Genomic DNA, 24,663 nt, shown 5'->3' on the forward strand with positions numbered 1-24,663 from the left:
ACATGCGTGGCATTTGGAATGCTGTACATTAAGAGCTGTTCAGTGCTCCTGACTTAAACAGCAGAACAGACAGATTAACACATTTTGCTCGACGCCTGTACATACATGTACACCACAGTCTGCCCACACTGAAGCTAGCTGTTCTGTAAATCGGAGGCATAAAGGCACAGGGACCGCACTTTCTCATTCAAACTATGCTTACCAGAGACGGCCATGGAAGCTGAGCTTTGCTGGTTCGCAGGGTCAGGGTTCATTTATAGCGGTTTGCGTCCAGCGCAAGTACCCGTACGCCCCCTAGAGTAAACACCGGCCACTCCCACTGTTACGATGTTACTCCCGATTTGTGTCGCTAACAGCACAAGCCAGGACCTGAAATAATAGGTGATCTTTTCACACCATCGGCATGACTGGGTAGGAGCAAATTTGCAGTCTTCAAAAGTCAGGGGGCCAGTCTCTGTAATCACAAGACCAGTGAATCAATGCATCAAGAAATGTGGTCCAGCAGAGCCATTCTGTGTGGCAGATGGTCTTTCTGACTGTCCCACAACCTCCCTTCCATAGGAAGGTATTTCACTTTACCAGAATAAGTCAGCATATAAATCCCTCATTATTTTTAATGCAGGTTTATGGTATTGTTGCTTTGCCAACCAGTTGCTCTTGCAAGCAGAACATGCAAATGCAAAATGTTGCAGAAATTTATGAAAACTAAAAGGCCTGTTTGATTGTCTTTCTGCTTGACTGAATTATTGTTTCCGGATTTAGATGTTCTGATACATATTGTAAGAGGCATTCATGCTTGTCAAATGTGGGACACACATTGGTTAGATGGATTTCATTGTGGTGTTTGGCTGTACAAAGGCACTCCAGTCTGTGGTTGAACACACTCTAGGGCCTGAATGTGCTTCTGAAAAACAAGAGAATGACAGTTCCACAGCTCTCTTTCTCTCTCTCACTCTGCCTCTGTCTGTCTCTCTGTATATTTCTTTCTCACCTCTTTTACTCTCTTTTTCTGTCTCTCATGTTCTTTGGCTTCCTCTCTCTCCTCAACTCTACCTTGCTGTCCCTGCTTCTCTGCCTCTCTCCTTCTTTTCCTCTCTTTCACTTTTCCTCATTCTCTCTCTCTCTTTTTCCCCTCTCTGACTCTCTCTCCTTCTTTTCCTCTCTCTCGCTCTCCCTCTCTCTCTGTCTTTCACTCCCTGTGTCCCACTTTCTCCCAACAGCCTCTCACCAGCTGAAGAACAGGCCCATTGTTTGCGTTGAAGTGAGCAGGAGATTTGAGCTGGCATATCAACTACTCATTCAGCCAGGCATCAATTGGAATGAGCTGGGGGTTGAGGGTTAATGTCAGGTTTGTAAGCTGGCTCTCACAAATCCGCCGCTTACTCGCTTGAGTTCCATGTTTTCTTTTACTCCTGTTGGTATTTATTTGTGTAATTAGTCCAGGGATAAAAGTAATTCCCCATTTACATTTGGGGTAGCACTAATATTTAAATGTTAGAAGACGTTGTTGTTATGGAAGAGTTACTGTGGACATCTTTTTACATACTTTTCATGTGCTTTTATATTCTTAAAATGTCTACCTTTGAAGCTGGAAATCCCTGCTCTTAGACTATTTCCTGTTCTGCTGCAAACCTGTTGACTCAGTGCATTCAGAGCAGTTGAACTCTAGCACTCATACATTGCTATTGAACCCAGTGCCTGTGAAGTCACACTGGATCTTTCCTCCTGCCATGTCTGCCCAACAAAAAAATTAATAATACTACTACTAATAATAATAACAGTAATACCCTCAATTGCAAAGATGCTCAGGTGTTCAGTCCTGTCTCCAGGCTCAGAAAAAGTGCTTCTTTCATTTTCTTTTTTGTCCCTCCTTTGGGGTTCTGTAGGGCTAAACCCTGAGCTGAAATAGAGCATATCAGAGTAGCACAAAGTGTGAGAAAAAGATCACCTGGGGTTAACCCCATTGACTGACCTCAATGTGAGAGCCAGTGGGACAGCAGTGCGGGGAAAGGCAGGGGCAGGGGGGCTGAGAGTCAACAATTGTCCTGCGGCCCTGCGTACCCCCACCCCTTCCCCACACACATACACACACACACCAGCCCGGTGAGTCATCGTCAGTCAGGCCAGCTCCACAACCACAACCTTTCCGATATGTCAGGAGAGTCTCAGCGCTGCGCTCGCCAATTAGTGCTGACATTTATGGTGAGTGGCTGTGTAAAACCGAGACATTGGCAGGCCCTGGGAGCGCGGGGTTTGGGGGTTAACGGGCCGTCGCAGCCTAGTGCAGCTGTCGTTTGCAAGGATGACAGACACGCCAGGCGCCCCAGAGCAGTGGGCTTTGCCCCCTCATCCTCTTCCTCCTCACCCGGCTGGCAGTTCGTATTTCTCTACATGTTAGAGATCCATCTGGATATTTACTAAAGCAATTCAGCCTAAGTACCTTTGCTCAGGGGTGCAACAACGAAGTCCAAACTGGGAATCAAACCTGAAACCTCACTAACTAAGTTAATTATGAAGGTGCCACCATCTGATTACAGGCTTGCTTTGAAAAACAGTAGCCATATCGCCAGACTGCCACCATGGGTAACATGACACTGATTTTTGTGGGTAAACATTGAACATTGTAGTTTTTAAGGTTACAATCAACCCAACATAAAAGTTCTACCAATTCTATGTTACTGTGAGACTAGTGGAAATCCTTTTTGTAACCAAAATTGACAATTTATACAGTGGCCTGTACAAGTATTGAATTCAGTCAAAATTGATTGCTGTACATTTGTTTAGTTTAAACAGTATTAATTTATAATTCTTATGAATATTCTAACAGGCTCATGAAATTAAAGAAGGCTGGACCAACATTTATCGGGGTAATGGCTAATTAAGGTTAATACCTGAGAAAAAGTGAGGTGACATACACATAACATGCAACCCCCTACCCCCCCCCCCCCCCGCCTCTAGGAGGCGCTATAATACTCTTCAGGTGATACAGTGTGCACAAAAATAAACGTTATGGTGTCAGTTTGCATGCAAAGATCTCCCCACTGTAGATCTGCCCTGCTTCAGTAGAAGCACAGCTGTCACATGGTATAGAACCATTGAGCATTCCTTTTCACAGAGTGATTAATGATTCATTTCCATCCCCTTGCAGACAGACCACTGTCAGCATCACAGTGCACTATTTTTGCAAACATGATGTTGGAGCTGAAATAAAAATGATGGTGTCATTTACAGTGCCCTAATGTCACAGCTGCAATTAATGCTGAGAAAGAGATTTATCCAAAATGATCAAACGCTTCCTTTTTCTTGACAACAAACAAGGATATGTGTTGTTGCGCTTAAGCATGCCCTGACGGGTAAACAGCATTGCTCACATTCTGTGGTGCCAGGTTTCTGTATGTTTTAGAGTAACCTTCAAAACATCTCCAAGCAATGTCATAAAGTAAACGTCTGAGGCAGAAACTGTGGTCTTGCAAGCCAGGACTTGCCCATCGCTGGTGAAATTTCTGCTCTACCAAAAGCATCTCTGACACACTTCTTATAGAGGAGCTAGAATCTATTATCCTGTATCCTATTGTTTTAACTCCATAAAGCGGTCTGATGCACTGAGCCACATGCTAAATGGATAGGATAAACGATGCAGGAGTTCCAATGGTATTGGAATGTGACTGGGATATGGAATACCATTGGAACTCCTGCACGGTTTATCCTATCCATTTAGCATGTGGCTCAGTGCATCAGACCGCTTTGTTTGCGATGTGTCTGGGGAACGATTGTGTAGGAGGATGACGGGGAACCACTGTTGTCACCAATCAAGACGTGGTGTCCTTCGTTTGATGTGTGGCCGGGTGATTGTGAAGGTGTCCATCCAAAGAATGCGTGGCTGTGTGGGGCACTCATCTGCCAGTCCATCCTGTTTATAATGCAGCTTAGCATTCACTTCATTCCTGTGCTCCTGCACCTGGTCCATTCATTCCTACTGTACACCCAGAGACACACCCCTATGTGTGTAACATGCATATTTATATGTGTGTGTGTGTGTGTGTTTGTGTGTGTGTGTGTGTGTGTGTGTGTTTGTGTGTGATTGTGTGTACACACATATAGATTATGTGCAGTAATTGACATTGTGAGATTCTGAACACCTAAAGAAGCAAGCGTCTGTCATGGCATACCACTGTTCTCAGCACTGCTTGGTGCTCTGTGCACGTCTGAGGAAGCAGGCTCAGCCACAGCTGTGATGACTTTTTCTGTTCATGGCAGAGGTGCTCCGGGTACACGCCCATGAATTTAAGGGGTACTGGTTTGATCACTGAATGCAGCATCTCCCAAAATCAGAACCTTTTGCTGTTTCCAGTCAAAGCAAATGCAAAACTGTTGTATACCCAAACAGTCTAATGAGTTTTAGTAGTTGCTAGTTTTACACAATTTTGCTGTGTGAAGTTGACTTCAGTGCTGAGACAGATAGTAAAGTCCCACTGTGGTCAAATGCATGAACTCCCTATTCCAAGTTAATAATGTAATGGGGGCTGCATGAGTTTTTATGTTGTATATAAAAGATAGCTTTGCATTTTGAGACCGCAGTGTCTTCTTGAAAAGCCCTTGGTCTTGGAGTTGTTTGACCCTGAGACCATAATGACATGAGTCTCCCCTGTCATTATACAGTACATGAAGCCATGTCTGCGTGTGCTGGAGGACCAATCAGCACATTAAACACGCCACCAAACCGCCCACTTGACAGATCCTAATGAAGAATGACAACTCCTACCTCATGCTGGTCATATTTCAGAATTATTTTTATGTCTTTGATTTGGGGACAGAGGCCACACATAGTTTTGTTGCTGCTTGGATTACCGTGCTTCAAAAGTTGTACTCGGGGCACGTGCAGAATTTGGAACTTATGCAGCTGTTTTTACAACGTGGGTTTTTTTGTGGAGGAGTTTCATTTGTCACAAATCTCATAATGCGTCTCTGAACTGGTGCGCTCCGTGCAGCTCCCAAAACTGGAGAGCAGGCTGGCTCTTTCTGCGTGCTTTAACAGTGATTCAGTAACTGGAGGCTGGCACGTGGCAGGCGTGTATATATATATATGGGCTATATGTGGGCTTTGCCCCCTCATCCTCTTCCTCCTCACCCGGCTGGCAGTTCGTATTTCTCTACATGTTAGAGATCCATCTGGATATTTACTAAAGCAATTCAGCCTAAGTACCTTTGCTCAGGGGTGCAACAACGAAGTCCAAACTGGGAATCAAACCTGAAACCTCACTAACTAAGTTAATTATGAAGGTGCCACCATCTGATTACAGGCTTGCTTTGAAAAACAGTAGCCCTATCACCAGACTGCCACCATGGGTAACATGACACTGATTTTTGTGGGTAAACATTGAACATTGTAGTTTTTAAGGTTACAATCAACCCAACATAAAGGTTCTACCAATTCTATGTTACTGTGAGACTAGTGGAAATCCTTTTTGTAACCAAAATTGACAATTTATACAGTGGCCTGTACAAGTATTGAATTCAGTCAAAATTGATTGCTGTACATTTGTTTAGTTTAAACAGTATTAATTTATAATTCTTATGAATATTCTAACAGGCTCATGAAATTAAAGAAGGCTGGACCAACATTTATCGGGGTAATGGCTAATTAAGGTTAATACCTGAGAAAAAGTGAGGTGACATACACATAACATGCAACCCCCCCCCCCCCCCCTGCCTCTAGGAGGCGCTATAATACTCTTCAGGTGATACAGTGTGCACAAAAATAAACGTTATGGTGTCAGTTTGCATGCAAAGATCTCCCCACTGTAGATCTGCCCTGCTTCAGTAGAAGCACAGCTGTCGCATGGTATAGAACCATTGAGCATTCCTTTTCACAGAGTGATTAATGATTCATTTCCATCCCCTTGCAGACAGACCACTGTCGGCATCACAGTGCACTATTTTTGCAAACATGCTGAAATAAAAATGATGGTGTCATTTACAGTGCCCTAATGTCACAGCTGCAATTAATGCTGAGAAAGAGATTTATCCAAAATGATCAAACGCTTCCTTTTTCTTGACAACAAACAAGGATATGTGTTGTTGCGCTTAAGCATGCCCTGACGGGTAAACAGCATTGCTCACATTCTGTGGTGCCAGGTTTCTGTATGTTTTAGAGTAACCTTCAAAACATCTCCAAGCAATGTCATAAAGTAAAGGTCTGAGGCAGAAACTGTGGTCTTGCAAGCCAGGACTTGCCCATCGCTGGTGAAATTTCTGCTCTACCAAAAGCATCTCTGACACACTTCTTATAGAGGAGCTAGAATCTATTATCCTGTATCCTATTGTTTTAACTCCATAAAGCGGTCTGATGCACTGAGCCACATGCTAAATGGATAGGATAAACGATGCAGGAGTTCCAATGGTATTGGAATGTGACTGGGATATGGAATACCATTGGAACTCCTGCACGGTTTATCCTATCCATTTAGCATGTGGCTCAGTGCATCAGACCGCTTTGTTTGCGATGTGTCTGGGGAACGATTGTGTAGGATGATGACGGGGAACCACTGTTGTCACCAATCAAGACGTGGTGTCCTTCGTTTGATGTGTGGCCGGGTGATTGTGAGGGAGTCCATCCAAAGAATGCGTGGCTGTGTGGGGCACTCATCTGCCAGTCCATCCTGTTTACAATGCAGCTTAGCATTGACTTCATTCCTGTGCTCCTGCACCTGGTCCATTCATTCCTACTGTACACCCAGAGACACACCCCTATGTGTGTAACATGCATATTTATATGTGTGTGTTTGTGTGTGTTTGTGTGTGATTGTGTGTACACACATATAGATTATGTGCAGTAATTGACATTGTGAGATTCTGAACACCTAAAGAAGCAAGCGTCTGTCATGGCATACCACTGTTCTCAGCACTGCTTGGTGCTCTGTGCACGTCTGAGGAAGCAGGCTCAGCCACAGCCGTGATGACTTTTTCTGTTCACGGCAGAGGTGCTCCGGGTACACGCCCATGAATTTAAGGGGTACTGGTTTGATCACTGAATGCAGCATCTCCCAAAATCAGAACCTTTTGCTGTTTCCAGTCAAAGCAAATGCAAAACTGTTGTATACCCAAACAGTCTAATGAGTTTTAGTAGTTGCTAGTTTTACACAATTTTGCTGTGTGAAGTTGACTTCAGTGCTGAGACAGATAGTAAAGTCCCACTGTGGTCAAATGCATGAACTCCCTATTCCAAGTTAATAATGTAATGGGGGCTGCATGAGTTTTTATGTTGTATATAAAAGATAGCTTTGCATTTTGAGACCGCGGTGTCTTCTTGAAAAGCCCTTGGTCTTGGAGTTGTTTGACCCTAATGACATGAGTCTCCCCTGTCATTATACAGTACATGAAGCCATGTCTGCGTGTGCCGGAGGACCAATCAGCACATTAAACACGCCACCAAACCGCCCACTTGACTGATCCTAATGAAGAATGACAACTCCTACCTCATGCTGGTCATATTTCAGAATTATTTTTATGTCTTTGATTTGGGGACAGAGGCCACACATAGTTTTGTTGCTGCTTGGATTACCGTGCTTCAAAAGTTGTACTCGGGGCACGTGCAGAATTTGGAACTTCTGCAGCTGTTTTTACAACGTGGGTTTTTTTGTGGAGGAGTTTCATTTGTCACAAATCTCATAATGCGTCTCTGAACTGGCGCGCTCCGTGCAGCTCCCAAAACTGGAGAGCAGGCTGGCTCTTTCTGTGTGCTTTAACAGTGATTCAGTAACTGGAGGCTGGCACGTGGCAGGCGTGTATATATATATATGGGCTATATGTGGGCTTTGCCCCCTCATCCTCTTCCTCCTCACCCGGCTGGCAGTTCGTATTTCTCTACATGTTAGAGATCCATTTGGATATTTACTAAAGCAATTCAGCCTAAGTACCTTTGCTCAGGGGTGCAACAACGAAGTCCAAACTGGGAATCAAACCTGAAACCTCACTAACTAAGTTAATTATGAAGGTGCCACCATCTGATTACAGGCTTGCTTTGAAAAACAGTAGCCCTATCGCCAGACTGCCACCATGGGTAACATGACACTGATTTTTGTGGGTAAACATTGAACATTGTAGTTTTTAAGGTTACAATCAACCCAACATAAAGGTTCTACCAATTCTATGTTACTGTGAGACTAGTGGAAATCCTTTTTGTAACCAAAATTGACAATTTATACAGTGGCCTGTACAAGTATTGAATTCAGTCAAAATTGATTGCTGTACATTTGATTAGTTTAAACAGTATTAATTTATAATTCTTATGAATATTTTAACAGGCTCATGAAATTAAAGAAGGCTGGACCAACATTTATCGGTGTAATGGCTAATTAAGGTTAATACCTGAGAAAAAGTGAGGTGACATACACATAACATGCAACCCCCCCCCCCCCCCCCCCCCCCCCGCTTCTAGGAGGCGCTATAATACTCTTCAGGTGGTACAGTGTGCACAAAAATAAACGTTATGGTGTCAGTTTGCATGCAAAGATCTCCCCACTGTAGATCTGCCCTGCTTCAGTAGAAGCACAGCTGTCGCATGGTATAGAACCATTGAGCATTCCTTTTCTCAGAGTGATTAATGATTCATTTCCATCCCCTTGCAGACAGACCACTGTCGGCATCACAGTGCACTATTTTTGCAAACATGATGTTGGAGCTGAAATAAAAATGATGGTGTCATTTACAGTGCCCTAATGTCACAGCTGCAATTAATGCTGAGAAAGAGTTTTATCCAAAATGATCAAACGCTTCCTTTTTCTTGACAACAAACAAGGATATGTGTTGTTGCGCTTAAGCATGCCCTGACGGGTAAACAGCATTGCTCACATTCTGTGGGGCCAGGTTTCTGTATGTTTTAGAGTAACCTTCAAAACATCTCCAAGCAATGTCATAAAATAAAGGTCTGAGGCAGAAACTGTGGTCTTGCAAGCCAGGACTTGCCCGTTGCTGGTGAAATTTCTGCTCTACCAAAAGCATCTCTGACACACTTCTTATAGAGGAGCTAGAATCTATTATCCTGTATCCTATTGTTTTAACTCCATAAAGCGGTCTGATGCACTGAGCCACATGCTAAATGGATAGGATAAACGATGCAGGAGTTCCAATGGTATTGGAATGTGACTGGGATATGGAATACCATTGGAACGCCTGCACGGTTTATCCTATCCATTTAGCATGTGGCTCAGTGCATCAGTGCATATATATATACACACACACACACACACACAAAGCCCCTATCTGGGAATCCATTCATACTGAGGGATGAAAGAATGTTAAAAAAAGAGCGCAGAAACGTGGCAGGCGGTGCTGTGTGACAGAGCAGGGGCGTCAGACTCCCCCAGACGTTTCCAAATCCTGCTCTCTCCGCGGGGGCGCGTTCCTGTGCTGCAGCCCGTAAGGATCCGGGCTGATTAGCGCCATTCAGAAGATCGGACGGAGCGGGGGAGGCCTCCGGGGCCTCGTCAGTAACGAGGCCCCGGAGGCCTCGTTAAGTCATAACGACATGACTCCCTCTGCCATCATACACAAAGACCCATCAGCACATGAGACACGCCCACAAACGGCCCACTTGATTTGCAACAGCCATTGTATCGCTTTAGTCAGCTCTGACATCTTGGGTGAATTCAGGGTATCATCACAAGATGAAGACAACCAGAAAGGCTAGAGAGGAAGGTCTGGCAACCACGAGAGGTGATTTGATTTTTTTTATCTGTAGTTACCAGTTCTGCTGCCAAAAACAGAATTAAATTGTATTTATTAATTATTTTACTTTCGACTTTTACTGTGTATTAATTAATGTTACAAATCTGAAAGAGTTAGCTAGAGGTTAAGCTACATTTATGGATTGCTTTTGTGGAAAAACACTTAACCAAGCTTTCATTTTCCTGACAGACATTGTGACATGTTCTAAGATGACATTTCCCTACCAATAATTAATAGGCAAAAGTCTATAAATGATTTTAAAGGGCTTTCATATACAGGCTTTGACCTTTGACACTTTAGAAAGCTGTTCCATTTTTCATCTCGCTCTTGGACGCACAAATGTTGAATTAAAGAAGAACGGCAATTGATTTTCTGATCCAGAGTCGAAGTTGACCTCCAGTGTGGTTCTGTCTCTCATGAGAAAATGGTGTCCTATTTGGGTTTTGGTCGGGGGGGGGAGTTTGACTAATGAGAGCAGGTGGCACAGTGGGTTACTGTAGCCATGGGGGGGGGTAGTGTGCAGGGTCAAGTAGAGGGGCCAAGAGGTGTCAACAACGGCTTTTATTTTTAACACTCAATGAGGCGGCTCCAAAATGATCTCTTCCCTCTCTGAGGTTCCCAACCCTCATCGGTGACAGCTCGAAGCTCCCACGATGTGCAAGAATGGTCATCGTGAAATTAAAGGCAATATGTAGTGGGAATGTTGACCTGTGTCAAACACAGGGATAATGGGTAATCAATGGCCGCTGGAGGATCGTCTCACCGAAAGGGCTTACGCTTTGGGAGGGATACATGAGGGTAGCGAGGACATACGACACGCGCGTCATCGGTTTACATCCAAAATTAGACATTGCCTCATCAACCAAACCCCAAGCGTGGCGTTCGTCTCTGGCATTTGGTGCCTAATGCAGGCATCGCCTGGATTTGAGCTGGCAGAAACAAACGTATTATCAGCGATCGACCTATTCGGATGCGGCACGTGCATCTCGAGGCTGGGGGGGGGGGGGGGGTGGGCGCATGCACACGCATGACGGGCGGTGTGTACCCAGCTGTCCAGGATCAGTCGTCTCCGTCGGGCCGCTGCGCGTCTTTGCACAGGCGGCCTGGGCAGGCAGGCGTTAATCACGGCCTTTACTTTATGATTTTCCACGGTGAGATTGAACAGGCAACCGGCAGCACTGTGGAGCCTGGGAGAGGAGCTTGCCAGGCCTAGCAGGAGATAAACGCTGCAACAGACAGGTGACCGGCAAGCCGAGCTCAATGCATGTCAATGGGGCACGGCTGCGATGACTTTTTCCAGTGGTCTGCTGGCTACACAGGGAGCCATGGGGGTGGGGGAGCAGTTATTGACAGTCAGCTGGTGCCATATTGAGATTCTAGATTGGCGGTGTCTGCTGGAGAGCCATGTGTTGCCAGGCGTCGACCCAACACAGGTTAATGACTTAACTGGGAGCGCAGAGCTGGTGGGAATTTGAATCATCTGGTGTTCCAACTGTCCGTCAGCTGCTGGATGAGAGGCAGCTTGTAAATCAGGACCATGGGTCTCCAGGTCTACTGTTCTGCATGACGCTCAGAATTTCCTTGTTACTAAAAATACAGTCAGATTCAATATGGATAGAAAGCTAGCATTGTAAATTAATCCGAACACATAACATTATTTTCCTAGCAGACATTTTTGTATTGAATATTGAATATTATATTGAGTCACTGTGCATTATATTGATTGTTTTTTCATTGACTGACTCAGTGGTCATTTTATTAAGGGAAGGGCTAATTGGTTTATTCAACAATGAATTGATTCATTTGGCTGATTGTTCAGTTACTTGTTTGGTCGATAATTAGATCTTTTTATGGATAGTTTGCCTAACCTAACAAGAGAAAATAGACTGCTGTTCTGTTGTTACTCAGGGATTAGTTCAGTAGCTGTAATTATGATTGATTTCGATTATGATCATATTAACGTGTCCACTGTCTACCCTCAGATCACGCCCGGGAGCAAGGCGGCGCAGGGCAACCTGATTCAGGGTGACATCATCGTGGCCATCGACGGGGTCAGCACAGAGGGCATGACCCACCTGGAGGCTCAGAACAAGATCAAGAGTGCAAGCTTCAACCTGGCACTCACCATGGCAAGGTACCTAACACCGTGCCAGCAACACGTGACACCCAGAACAGCACCATCTCCAACAATCATGACATTATTACCTGGCATTGAGGATTACTCTACCATACATCCTACTTTTTATGGCTCTTATAGTACATTGTTCTGTCTGTGTCAGGTACAGCATCAGGACTTCTTATTTATTTTACTGTTTGACATTTTTCCTTCTTAAAAACTTAAAAACAATTTACATTGCATTATCATACTTTAGCAGATGCTCTTATCCAAAGCAACTTACGATGTCATCCGTTTATATACCTGGATATGTACTGGGACAATTTTGGGTTAAGTACCTTGATAACAGCAGCAGTAGGGAGCTGAACCAGCAACCTTTTGTTTACAAGCCCTGCTCCTTAAAACTGAGCCACACTATATTAATAAATATATTATCTACAGGTGTTCTGTCGAACAGTGGTCAAGGCAGAAAATGGTGGTTCTAACTTCCTGGCAGGGGATCTGAAAGGAGGCCTAACCGCTGACTCACTAAAAGCACTGTAGCATGATATCGTAGTACTAGTGGCTTATTGGATATGTGTGTGCGCATGCACGCTCGGTTGTGTGTGTGTGTGTGTGTGTGTGTGTGTGAGTCAGTGCACACCAGTCAGTATGAGGGGTGCTAGGATGTGGATAATTACCTCTCCATGACCCCTCGAGCCCATTGTGCAAAGCCCCCTGCTCTCGGCTTTGATGGACAGTAGAGTAATTGAAGATTAGACAGGGAGATTAGGTGTCATTTCACAGGGACACAAGCGCCCTCCCTCATAGGATTACAAAAGCAAGGCCTTCCATGGCATCCGGATGGACCCAATCCAGAAGCTAATTTGAAGGGTGTGAAATGTCTTCCACTGCTCGCAGAAACAGATCCGGTCAGGCAGGCTCTCATGGTTGGGGGGGGGGGGGTGGCGTCATAGGGAGCAGAGCAGAGGGGAAGGTTCAGCCACCATTACTGCTCGTGGCTAAATTCAGACAGGACTTAGAACATTTTTCTTCACGCTAACATTTTAGTCACACGCTGACCTTGGGACAAAGGTGGAGTTTTACCATTCAACAGCGTGTCCAGTACAGGGAAAGCATGAAACCTGGACTGACAGAAGGACTGACACTGAGGCACATTCAAGGCGGAGAATTACAGGCCTTTGCATTCCAGTGCTAACCATTACATCATCGCATAAATTCGCCATGACCATTGCAGACCTAGGTGTGTGTGTGTGTGTGTGTGTGTGTGTGTGCATGTGTGTGTGTGTATGTGTGTGTATGTGTGTGCGTGTTTGGGTCCAGGTAAAGAAAGGCAGATGCTTTGAAGGGGACACAAGACCAAAGTGTGACTGATATAACCTGGTAAATCCTATAGTCGGAGTTATTTTTGAGGCCCCCTTCAACTTAACTGACTCATTATTTTGTTCCAAAAGTTCTGCCAAGATTTTTCCTGAAGTTTGTTCCAAAGTGCCATCAAAAGTTAAAATGCACAAGACAGGCCTCTGTCCTTCACCGCGTCCTGTTCCATCTTTGAATCTACTCTTCCCTTGTATGTTCCTTTTACAGAATCCACTGCCTCCCGATCTATAGCAATTTCAACTCATATAGCAGCGGAGACGCGTTAATAACCCCGTGATAATCTAAACTCCGAAGGAGGCAGGCGAGATTAAATGCTAATGGGGGGAAAAAAGCCTCAGTCGAGCTTTATCTGCTATCTGGAAATGAATAAGATGTGAAGGGTGCCCACATCATGCAGTCACTCATTAGAATAAGAATAACAGGGTGCAGTGGCTTGTTTGTCAGGACAGGAGCCTCAGATCTTTCACTCCGTTGAAGTCATTAGTGCTGTCTTTGAGAGTTACCGAGTGCCATATCTCGCTGGTTCACCTTTCGCCACCTCGTTCTGTTGCCTTTATGGTGTTGTGTCGCTATGGTGTGGTTGAGCGGTGCCGCGGAGCCTGCGACGGTGGTGTCACTGGAGCGGGAGATTACGGTCATTTTCCATGGATCTGAGGAAGCGAGAGAGAGAGGCCCCCCCTTCTATGTGCCCTTTACACCCCTTTCACAAACTGACACGGGTCAAATCTGCCTCGGTTATGGATCACAGACCAGGCGTGAAAGGGGGACAACAGCCTGCCCTGGTGTTTAAACCCCACCACTGCGACTCTTCCAGGCAGGCTGATAAACCGTTTTTTTTTTCCCTCCCATCAATTCCCCTTATCGCTGCTTTCCTTTCATCTCTGCTGGAGTCCACGCTTTGTGGGAAAGCCGAGGAAAGCAGACAGACGGATTCTGGGTGCCGCTGTGCTCCAAATCGGCGCCCAGCCCCAGTTATAAAGGGGAAGACCTCTGGTGCAAGCAGCAGACTGAGATCGTTCAACGAGACATTTCCGTTTCAGTCAGCGGCAGCCAGGTCTCCACACACGCTACTGTGGAGCAGCCCACGCTGATGAGCAGTGTTCAGCTCTGAGAGAAACAGGCCTGCACGATCAAAGCAGAGAGAAAACCAATAAAGCATATGCACAACAAAAGTTGTGCTAATGCAGAGACAGGCAAACACTGAGACTGCAGCAATTTATAAAGGTCTTACTACAGGGTGGTTACATGAATTAATCATGGATTTGTTTGTTAATCCAACAAAGATGATATTTTTCCTATATTAAAATATTATTATCTGCACAATGATTTGGACTAGTAGTCAGGGTACTAGGACTGTCACCAGCGGGTGGCCAGTTTGAATCCTTGCCTGGACATTATTGTTGTATCCCGGGGCAAGGAACTTTACCTGAACTGCTTCAGTAGATGTCCAGCCTTGTAGATGGATGAGATGTGAGCTGGTTAAGTCACTCTGGATGAGAGGGCCTGCTAAGCAAGTGAACAATTTAATGCAGACAGCTTCGAGATGAAGCACGGCTTTTGTTCAAAACCTCGGGAAACCTAGTGAAAACTAAATTGATTATCTGTGAAGGGATACCCGTCAACATAATTCATAAGTCTTCATGTCTTGTCCTGTTCTCTGGATTTTATGCACAGATAAATTAGCTGAAGTGGTGAAGAGTACCATTTATAGCTTCTGAAGGTTGTTTTACCAGTGCTGAACATATGAGCGCAGCCTGTATATAGCATCTGAAGGTTGATGCAATCGCTGACTGTGAGGGGGACTGTTGATGTCAGTCACATGATATCAACAGTACATACATGACATTTCCCTGAGAAACACCTATCTTTCCCCTCCACCAGGTTTTGGGAGAGGATCCCCACAATGACAGCAAGCATCATTGACTCTGGCCCAAACAAAGCAGTAGATCGTCCCCCAACAGTAGCTTACATAAACTCGCCATCATGTCTGTTTTTCCTCAGCGAGAGGCGGTGGTATTTAGTGGGAAAAGGTCACAGGACTTATTTCGCCCGTGTTTCTTATCCAAGTCAATTAGCTGGGTGACAGGAGCTGCTGCTCAATGTGATGGACGCATTGGAGAGGGGTTGGGGGGGGGGGGGGGGGGGGCAAGCTCTCGATCACACGCTGCTCCTCCTGCCCAGCTGCCTGCATGCCTCCAGCCCTCGGGTGGGCTTTTAGCCAATCACAGGCCTGTAATTTGTCAAGGAGGAGCTGGTGACCATGCCCCCCGCCCCCTCTGGAACCCCAGACCTCTTGTCCTTTGGGGGGGATGGGATTCGTGTGACCCCGCCCCTCATGCTCTGGCCACTATTGCAAGGTGAACTTTTCCGTGTCCTTGAGGGGTGATGGGCTCACAGTGTGTAAAGTCCTCTTTATCAGAGTAAATCACCCTTGTGGAATATTCACTAGATGACATACCAGCTGGCCTATCTCAGCTATTCCCCTTTTCCAGGGTAAGGCCGGAATCAGGCTGGCTCTTTTTTCATTCTGAGTAGTTTTCCATCATATGTTGTGTCAGGCTTTCAGCTCTGCTCCACAGCTGCTCTGGTTATGAGTGGGTAAGGGGCAGGGTCTCTGAATCCTCCAATGGCATGGCATCGTGTCTGTCCTCTGCAAATTTGTCAGGAAGGAGTTTGTGCCACATCAATAATCTGTGAAGTGAATCTATTAAGCAGTGAAAGAACTGCGTAGGTGTGAATGGCCCTGTAAGGTTTTTGTTTTTGTAAAATGTTCATTACTCTCCTCTCAAGCAATATACTGTAACTGTATGATGGATGTGGCTGTCAATTGTTAAGATAGCTGCACATTAATAAGAGAGGGAATGCAGAGTGGAGTGGAGAGAAGAGTAGAAGAATAGAAGGATGTTGCTAACTCTTTTGTACAAGTCTGCAGCATTGTATAATTCACTCTCACAATTCAAATTTTATGACAGTACAGCACAGGCTTCACAATAGAAAACAAATTGAGTGGATGCAAACTGTAAAATGAGCATAACAATAACAGAAACAGCTATTTTCTTTAAAAGCTAACAAGGGCTTGTGAAAAAGAAAACCATGTGAAAAGAAAACCAGGAAACACGCATATTTGGTTCCAGGCTGTACTTGTGTGCTTCGTTTGTCCAGCTGAACCCTGGAAATTCTTTCTTGAATACATTTGAATTAGTTTCAAGCTCCAATTGAAAATACATGATAAACGAAAGCAATATCATCTCTATTATCTGCCGGTATAAACATTCTCATCTTCTCCTTCATTCTTGGATGAAGTCACATATCCGCTGTGTCTTATAACAAGGCCTGAGTCTTCAGTCTCCGAGGTGTGTTATTCTTTCTGTACATTATTGCTGATGAGAGGAAGATAAGGTTGTCTGAATCCATTACCCCTTGGACAGTTAACGGCAGTTCGGCGCTGGCTCCCCGGGTGAGACTGCCTCCGTCGCCTCCCCCTTCAGCCTCCTCAGACGACTTTGCGGGCGCGTTGTCAGCTGAGGCATTAATGCCCACATTAACCCGGCAAGCCGCCTGTTCTGCCACGCTTCACCGCAGTCTGGCCCCTTCAGTGTCCACACAGCTCTGACTGATCGGACCCACCGACCGGAAACTAGCGGTCGGGTTCGTAGCGTACGCTTTGCCTGCTCGACTGTGCATATTGTGTTCAGGAGAGGAGTCACTTAACGATTCGCCCCAGGGCTTGGGTTACAGCCTGTTCACCTGTCAATTTGTATTGGCTGTAGAAAAAAAGAATTAATAAAAGATATATAAATGATGTATTTGTGTATTCATGCATAATTAATGGATACATTAAATAAGCCCTTTGCCCATTAATCGATGCTTGTCTATCCATAACTTGATTAACGTGGCATTGAAGAGTGCTGCTATTGCGGCATTCTCACAATGCTGACATTACTGCAACACTGTAATGGTGGAGGGGAAAGCTCTTGTGTTTGTGGGCAGGGGTAAATTGTGAATTCAGGGGGTCACGGGCAGTGTCTTTCTCCCACCTCCTGCTTTGTCAGTTGGTGACAGCATAAATGGAATCTGTCCCCGTGGAGGATTCTGACCACGGCGTTGGGAGGCCGTCGCCCGCCTGTTGCTGAGAACTGCAGCGGTGCGTTTCTCTGAGCCCATCACAGTTTTAATGGCCTCACCTCCGCCTGTCATGCCAGCAAAATGGTTTTTCGCGGCTGAATGTTTGATGCGTGATGGGAAGGATGAGGGAGCGTCTAGCTGAATAGGTGTTGGGTGGCCCTACTTGTGCATGTGTGGGAGAGTATGTACATGAAAGGCAATGAGGCGTGGGTTTATAAGGAACATAAAACCAAGGGAAAGGGTTTGGTTGGCCATATCAAGTCTTCATCACTTACCACAGTTAAGGGCCTTTGACCTGCTTTTTGTTTGATATGCCAAACTGAGCAGTAAGCTAACCTGAGGATTGCTTATTGCTTAAGATACATTTCCCAAAAAATGCAAGCTTGTTTGCATACATATTAAATGTAACTGTAATGTAAACTACAGAGAGAACCCAGGTAGCCCTGTGATTCCCATGCTTATCAAATTTTCTTTGCTCAGTGTAATGCTATCACCAGCTGCATCTGACTGCATTTTTAATCATTTTCAAAATATGAAATACTGTACACCGTATAGTTTCAATATATCTTTCTGACCTCTTTAAAAAAACACTAAATCCTTAAAAAAGCAACCCCTTTTGCGTGAAGCCTGTTGTTGCTGAGATCGCTATGGACTGCAAAACAACCAAACCAGCAGCAACCCGCGGGGTCCGGAAAGGCGACCACAGAGGCGGGCCGCCCCCGTGATCCTGCAGCGGTGCGGTTTCCTAAAGCTCCCTAAATCTCCCAGCCACGGGCGCAATTCCTATAAATCTGGACAGAGATCAAGGGACATTTATGGCTGGGGTTCACTCGGCCAGTGGGAGGAGCCAAAAAAACGGTGCGGTGGCACCATTTCCACCTCCCCAACCATCCAACCAACCAACCAACCCACCTACCCATCTGGCCGTGTGCATACCTGGATGGATTAAATGGGTCATCATATCGGGTTTCGCTCCTGGCTCCCACAATCCTTTGCATGCTGAATGGAGGTAGCCTCACCACAGGGGAAGATTTGGGGGAGGGAGGGAGGAGGTTGAGATTGGGTCTGAGAATTTGTGCAGGGGTTGACCTCTTTGAGGGATACCATCCTGTACCACCCTGCCCTCCTACTGTGCATCCAGCTGTGAACCCACACTGGAAGCAAGCAAAAGCAATGTGTTCTCTAAATGCTGGCTAAGGGAATCCGTGTGTTCTCAAACTGCAATAAAGACTCACTCGGACACACCTGCATGCATGTGCTCTGTGGAATTTTAAATTTTGTTTAATAAGTACTCAATTTTTGATATTATTTTCCAGTTTTTTTAAAGCACATTGAAAAAAACTGCAAGATGCGATATGTGTAATTTGATTAAAATCTGCAGTATCCTCGATACAGAGAAAGCTGCTACACGAATTTCCTGACTCAATCCATGTCAAAACACACAAAAATAATATAGTTAACAACTCACTAACTCTTTTAGAGGCGACTCTTTTGTCCGTACTGTGGAAGTACACTTTATACTTTGTCCTTCATCTATGGAAACTTTTTTGTATTTTGAAAAGAATGTGCAAAGAGCACAGGTCATCTAATTCTTTTTGTGTTCCCAGTTTATAGCGACAAAAACATTTTTGCTCTGAATGCCAGAACCACTTTGCTTTTGTGCGCCCAGGCAAGGGTGTAAGACTAGACTAGACGAAAAAAAACCCTGCATTGAAACAACTATACCGAACAGCAGATGGAATTGACAACAATTCTGTGTTGCCATTTCAGATGTACATTTTTGAAATTACAATAGCCTTAGCAGGGATTCAGACATTGAAGGTGGCATCAAAACAGATCTTCCTTTCATTTAAAGAAAAAAATAGGTGGCAGGAATGGAATGACTACAATCTAATCAAATAGAGCAGTTTTCTGCGTATAAAAAACGATTTCATCCAATGCTTTCATCCAATTCTCACTTCTGATTCAGTCCTTTATAGTTTCAGTGCCTAATGTACAAAGATGTGGTTGCTCTGGCGTGCAGTTTTTCAATGTTTGGCCATAGGGTAATTCATATCACCATTCCACATGGTATATGCCTGTCATATTTGTGACGTCTTAATCCTTGTTCAGTTCCTCTGGCAGAAAAACAACAACAGGAACACTGTAATCAATGAACTATAAGTGAAATGTTACAGCTGACAAGTCCTGTGGTTTTTATGAGGAGACTGTGGCATGTAAAATACCATGCTGAAATGTCACCATTGATTGTTAATCTAGCCCTGCTGTAGATACTGTTTTTTTTTCAGATGGTTGGTGGCAATGCATTAATTTACCCTGGACCATCTTGGGTTGGGGGTTGGGGGTCTGGAAGGATTTTCCCTAACATAACGTCTCTTTTCCCAGTGTCCCAGTTTGTGGGGTTTCTCATTGGTCTCATTGGCTTCTGGTCTTGCAATAAGAAGCAAAACAGATCCTCCGGGATCGTGCTCAGCCGCTCTGTGAAATACACCTCAGGTCGCTCTGCCCTATCAAACGCTTGATTTAAATCCCTGCTACTCCATTATATTTGAATCCCCTATCCAACTCTTTGACCAGTCCATTGGATTATTCACCTCCCATTAGCTGAAGTGCCACATGACCTTGCAAAGGCTTGTTGCAATAGGAAATTGAATGCATTTTTTCAGGCACATTGAGGCAATGAGGTATCCCCATTTCCATAATCTTCGGCTCTGACCCACTCATGAGTCCCCATTCTATAACCAAGTCAGAAAGGCACAAGGTGTTATTGGGTCGGCTTTAGCAGGCACTACAGATGTGGGCCAACAGCATGACCGGACGTGATTGATAATCCTGTATGCTCACTCAACAGAGACATCCTGGTCTCCAGGTACTTACGATGATCACTTTTGCATTAATATTTATACAGTATGGCTGGTGTTTGCCTGAACCTATTTAGGTTATGAACTTTCCTGAAGGGCACGCCAACAGTGAAATCTGAACCAGTCCTCTTTTGGTGATAGGTTACTACTATCTGCCAGAGTGAAGACTTTAATGTATTTAACTTTACTGTTATTGTCTCCCAGTGTAATCGTGTATCTGTTGCTTATGTAGACTGCTGAATATTCAGAGAAATCTCTGTGTTTAGGTGTTGGCCAGTGAGCTGGCAAGAGAAAGAAAGCTTGTATTTGTTGCTACATAGAGAGTACACTCCACAGCCCATTGCATTAATGTCAACTCGCTGCTTATTGGAAAGTGTTGCTCCCTCCAGTAAAAATCAGCGCATGTGGTCGGTAGTCGGTAAATCTACACGCCACTTGTGAAGCCACTCTTTCGTGCTTTCTTCGTTCAGCTTCTTCTTCTTTTCCTCTCACTCCTGACTCCACATTTTCTCTCTCCCTCTCTCTTGTTCTCTCTGTCAAGGGCTCTTCCCTGTCTGTCACTATTTTTTCCCCATTATTCCTTTTTCCCCCTTCTGTCACTGTCCTTCCCCCTCCTTTACTCCCTGTATTTCTCTTACCTTTGCTCAACTCACTTTCCATCTGTCTATCCTATCCCTCTCTCTCTCCATCCCTTTTTTTCCTCTCTGTCTGAACATCTCTTGATCTCACCACAAATCACCTCAAATTGCACTGGCTATAAAATAATCCACTCAAAGTTTTCTACGCGCACACAGCAAGTGAGCCGCTATCATCCATGGTGTTTGATAGAGCGTATCTCTTATCTCTTTTTGTAAGTGTAATTGAGGTGTTGAACCCATTACATTTGTGTGCATTTCAGGCCTTTTCCAGTGTTTGATGAATGAATTGTGTTGCTGTAGGTCGAAGCGCCCGGCTCCGGTGCCCACGGCTACGCCAAGAATCGAATCGCCCATGCCCATCATCCCTCACCAGAAGGTAGGTGCACCTCTTCTGCACCCCGTAACACCTTATGCCATGTAGCGCCGCACAGCACCAATCAGGTGTAGCAGAACGATGAAAGCGGAAGCACAAAGACATGCCAGATTACTCCATGGCACCTTTTTAACCCTGTGAATCCAATTTAATGTCATGAAAATCAAATGATTGCTTGTATGTCAGCTTGTAACGAAGACTGACCTGTTATTGACATCTGGGATTGCAAGCAAAAAAGCTCAGGCAAGCTCACAGACAGATGAAGCTGTGGATTCAAGGTAATCCGTTGTGATTTGTCCCAAACAGCTGGTGGTTCAGTACAAAAGAACAGGTCCACGGAGCCACAGAGTAAAGTCCACAACACTACCAGGGCATAAGATTGTGCTTAATTTTAGCCTCTTTATTAGTGGGCCAAGAGTTTAGCATCAACATCTAGGGCTTTGAGAACCGGGCTTTTGATCTATGGCACAGAACCTTTAAGAATTTTTCCTTGACTGATGAATGCATTGCCCTCCTGATGGCAGCAATGCAATTTGTAGTCTCATGGCTCCCCCTAGTGGTAGTGAAGAAGCATGCAACATTTGCTGCTGGTACCTTGAGGCTCCCCCCTAGTTGGGGATGTTGCGGTAAACAAATTTGACGTTTCTCATCAGTTATGTTTCATTAAAATAGTTTAAAACCATGATTCATGAATGAGAATAATGTGTACAGCCCCTTCAGGAGATGCCTCAGAGCATCTTTTCAGATGTCTTTTCACCTTCTTACTCTCCTTTCTGTCCGGAATTGCCTGCTTCCTGCTCCATTTATCTGTCTTACTATTTTGTTTCCCTCTAAAGGATCAATCTGTCAAAATCAATGGTACCCTCTCAGCCTGCAATACCTCCTCCGGGGCACTAGGGGTCACCAATGAAACAAACTCCTACTTCTACAGTAAGCAGGAGCTCAACCAGTCCTATACAGCGTCGGTTACCAACTCTGGCTCAACCTCTCCTGCTAAGAAGCTGTCTGGTCCCACGGGCAACCCAGCCCCTGGGCAAAAGAGACAGTATAACAGCCCCATTGGTCTTTATTCGGAGGAGACACTCAGGGAGATGGCAATGTTGCAAGGGGCATACAAAGGAGGCATACCTGTGGGGTAGGTAATGATCAAAGCTAACGAGCACCAACCCTTGTGGAACAATGGGCCCATCCCAACTCCCACCTACTCACTGGCTGAGGTCACTGGCATGACCTGTCCTTTCCACCCTGTGGCCCTGTCTTTTACAGGATGGTGACAAGAGTCTCAGAACATTCGGTTATTTGCCCGCAGATTTGTATTCGTAGCCCAAATGTCTTGTGTTACTGAGCGATTCCAAGTGAGGTGAATCAGGCCCTCTGCATGGAATGTGCTACATAGCAGAATGCGCTGAGGAACTGAACCCGGAGTGGCCGTCCTCCAGGTAACATGAATAGCGAAGGATCCGAGCTCTCCGTGGCCATCCTCCAGGTAATACGAACAGGACAAATAGTGTTATTTTGTGCTCGCCAGAATGCATATGCCGTGACGTTAATCTCCTGGTTTCATAATAGATCAAATAATGGCGTGCCTCTTCGCTCTGTGAACTCTGTGTAAAAAGCTTAGGTCTCCAGGCTGCAGATTCCAGAGAGAGAGGAAGCCACAACTTGTCTGATGTTCACGTTATTACCGGCTTTTGTAACATTTCCTTCGGTTTCAGGTGATCTTTTTTTTGGTCCAGCAGTGCTTTAAGCAGTCACCGTTTCAGACAGAAAGGAAAAAAAGGAAGGGATTAAAAAGCAGCAAATGAGTGAAGTGACTTCATGCACGTTCCTGAGCGGGATCAGTGTCCAGGGGTGTTCCCTCGCCCCGGGGGCGATAGAGTTACCCTCTCCCCTGCTGCGGCCGAGGGTGAGCACCTGTCGCTGCCCTCACTTTAAAAGGTTATGGAATGCCCCGGCTCAGGTTCCCGTGCATCCCTAACCGTCCCCTCGCATACCCGATACGCTCCCCTCTCTCCCTCCATTCCCCTGCCCGACCAGGGGTGGCGGCGTTCTTCTGGGAGCAAAAAATGAGTGTTAAACCGCGCAGCCGCAGTTTTAAGGTGCCGCTGAAGGAAGCTGCAAGGCTGGGCTGGACTGGGCTCGCAGTCCCTTTCGCTGACTGTGTGTCCGGGGGGGGGAGATATGAAGAGGAGGGCTGATGAAGGACTGAGGAGGAGTTCACTTATTAAGCGGGGCCATGGCATATCAGTGTCCGCGGCTTACGTGTGACACGAGAGAGCGGGGGGCCACTGCCGCACTGCTGCTGTTGTCTGTCACCACCCCCCTCCCCGCCCCAACCTCGCCCGCTGCACTGCGCCGGGAAGGACCCCGACCGTTTTTCGATGAGGCACACGTTCCAATAATAACTCCGCTCTTAAACTCCGGGCCAAGAAAACCATTAAAGTATTTAGCAGTTTAAGATGAGTAGGCATCAGGAACACAATGTTAATCTGCAGGACAGCCAGAGAATGAGTTCTCTGTTCTGCATTTAGTCTTCTTTCTGTGCTAGGAAACATAAATGGAGTTGGCGCTAATGGATGTTTGTGATCATAAAAGGCAGAGAGGGTGGGTGTGTCTGTGTTCTGCAAGCTGTGAAGCCCTGATTGTGTCTTTGAAGATGGGCCTTTTACCCTCTGATTATCTGCAAAAAGCCTTCCAGCAACTGGAATTTCAGCCTCAAACTGACAGGCTGAAGGTTGTCATTAAGATGTAAATCTTCTTCCCTAGACCATTTATTTCATACAGCTTGTCTCATGATGGCTCAAAGGAGGGAGTCGACCCCACAGTGCCCAGATTGCCATTGCCTTGTTAACCCTTGTTTCTCTCCCTCTCTCTTTCTTTCTCTTTTTCTTTCTCTTTCCCTCCCTGTCTCTCTCTCTGTCTTTCTCTCAATGTCTCATCTCCCGGCCTCAGGTCATTGCCAACACTGCTGCCAAGTTAGTACCACCTCTTGAGTGCAGTGTGTTTGAGTCTGGTGTATGGTTACGCATGACGGCTTACAGTAATTTACTGCTTCTGGATTCATTCTCATTCATGATAGGGTCACGCCTCAAAGTTAAATGCCTGCTCGTATATATATCTGTCCATGCCTATGCGTATGTCTACTTATGAACATATATCCCGGATTAAGTCCCAAAATCACTGTAAAGCTGCTTTGTGACAAGTTCTCTTTGTAAAAACCACAGTGTAAATAAAATTGAACTGAATATACACAGTAAATATATAGTCACATATCTCTATCTATGTCCCTAACTGTGTCTGAATCTGTATTTTGCATGTAGATATCTATGTCTACAGATTTATATATAGATATCTACTGTATATGTCTGTATAGATGGCCATGTATCTGAATCAGTATCTATAATGCTTCTGCTGTGGTTTGCAAAGTTTCTGAAATGCGTTGTG

The 24,663-nt window shown here is 45.3% G+C and overlaps 1 protein-coding gene across 11 annotated transcripts in view; it reads left to right on the forward strand.

Moving 5' to 3' along the window:
* ldb3a (LIM domain binding 3a) overlaps positions 1–24,663 on the forward strand; it is a 62,395-nt gene that overhangs the window by 11,794 nt on the left and 25,938 nt on the right. For all 11 annotated transcript variants that reach the window (XM_036546225.1, XM_036546224.1, XM_036546223.1 and 8 more), the window contains 3 exons: positions 11,709–11,860; positions 21,147–21,222; positions 24,172–24,194. In XM_036546225.1, the coding sequence (XP_036402118.1) occupies positions 11,709–11,860; positions 21,147–21,222; positions 24,172–24,194 (251 nt within the window). The remainder of the gene's footprint in view (positions 1–11,708; positions 11,861–21,146; positions 21,223–24,171; positions 24,195–24,663) is intronic.

The sequence above is a fragment of the Megalops cyprinoides genome, chromosome 15 (assembly GCF_013368585.1).
Source record: "Megalops cyprinoides isolate fMegCyp1 chromosome 15, fMegCyp1.pri, whole genome shotgun sequence".
Taxonomy (NCBI): domain Eukaryota; kingdom Metazoa; phylum Chordata; class Actinopteri; order Elopiformes; family Megalopidae; genus Megalops; species Megalops cyprinoides.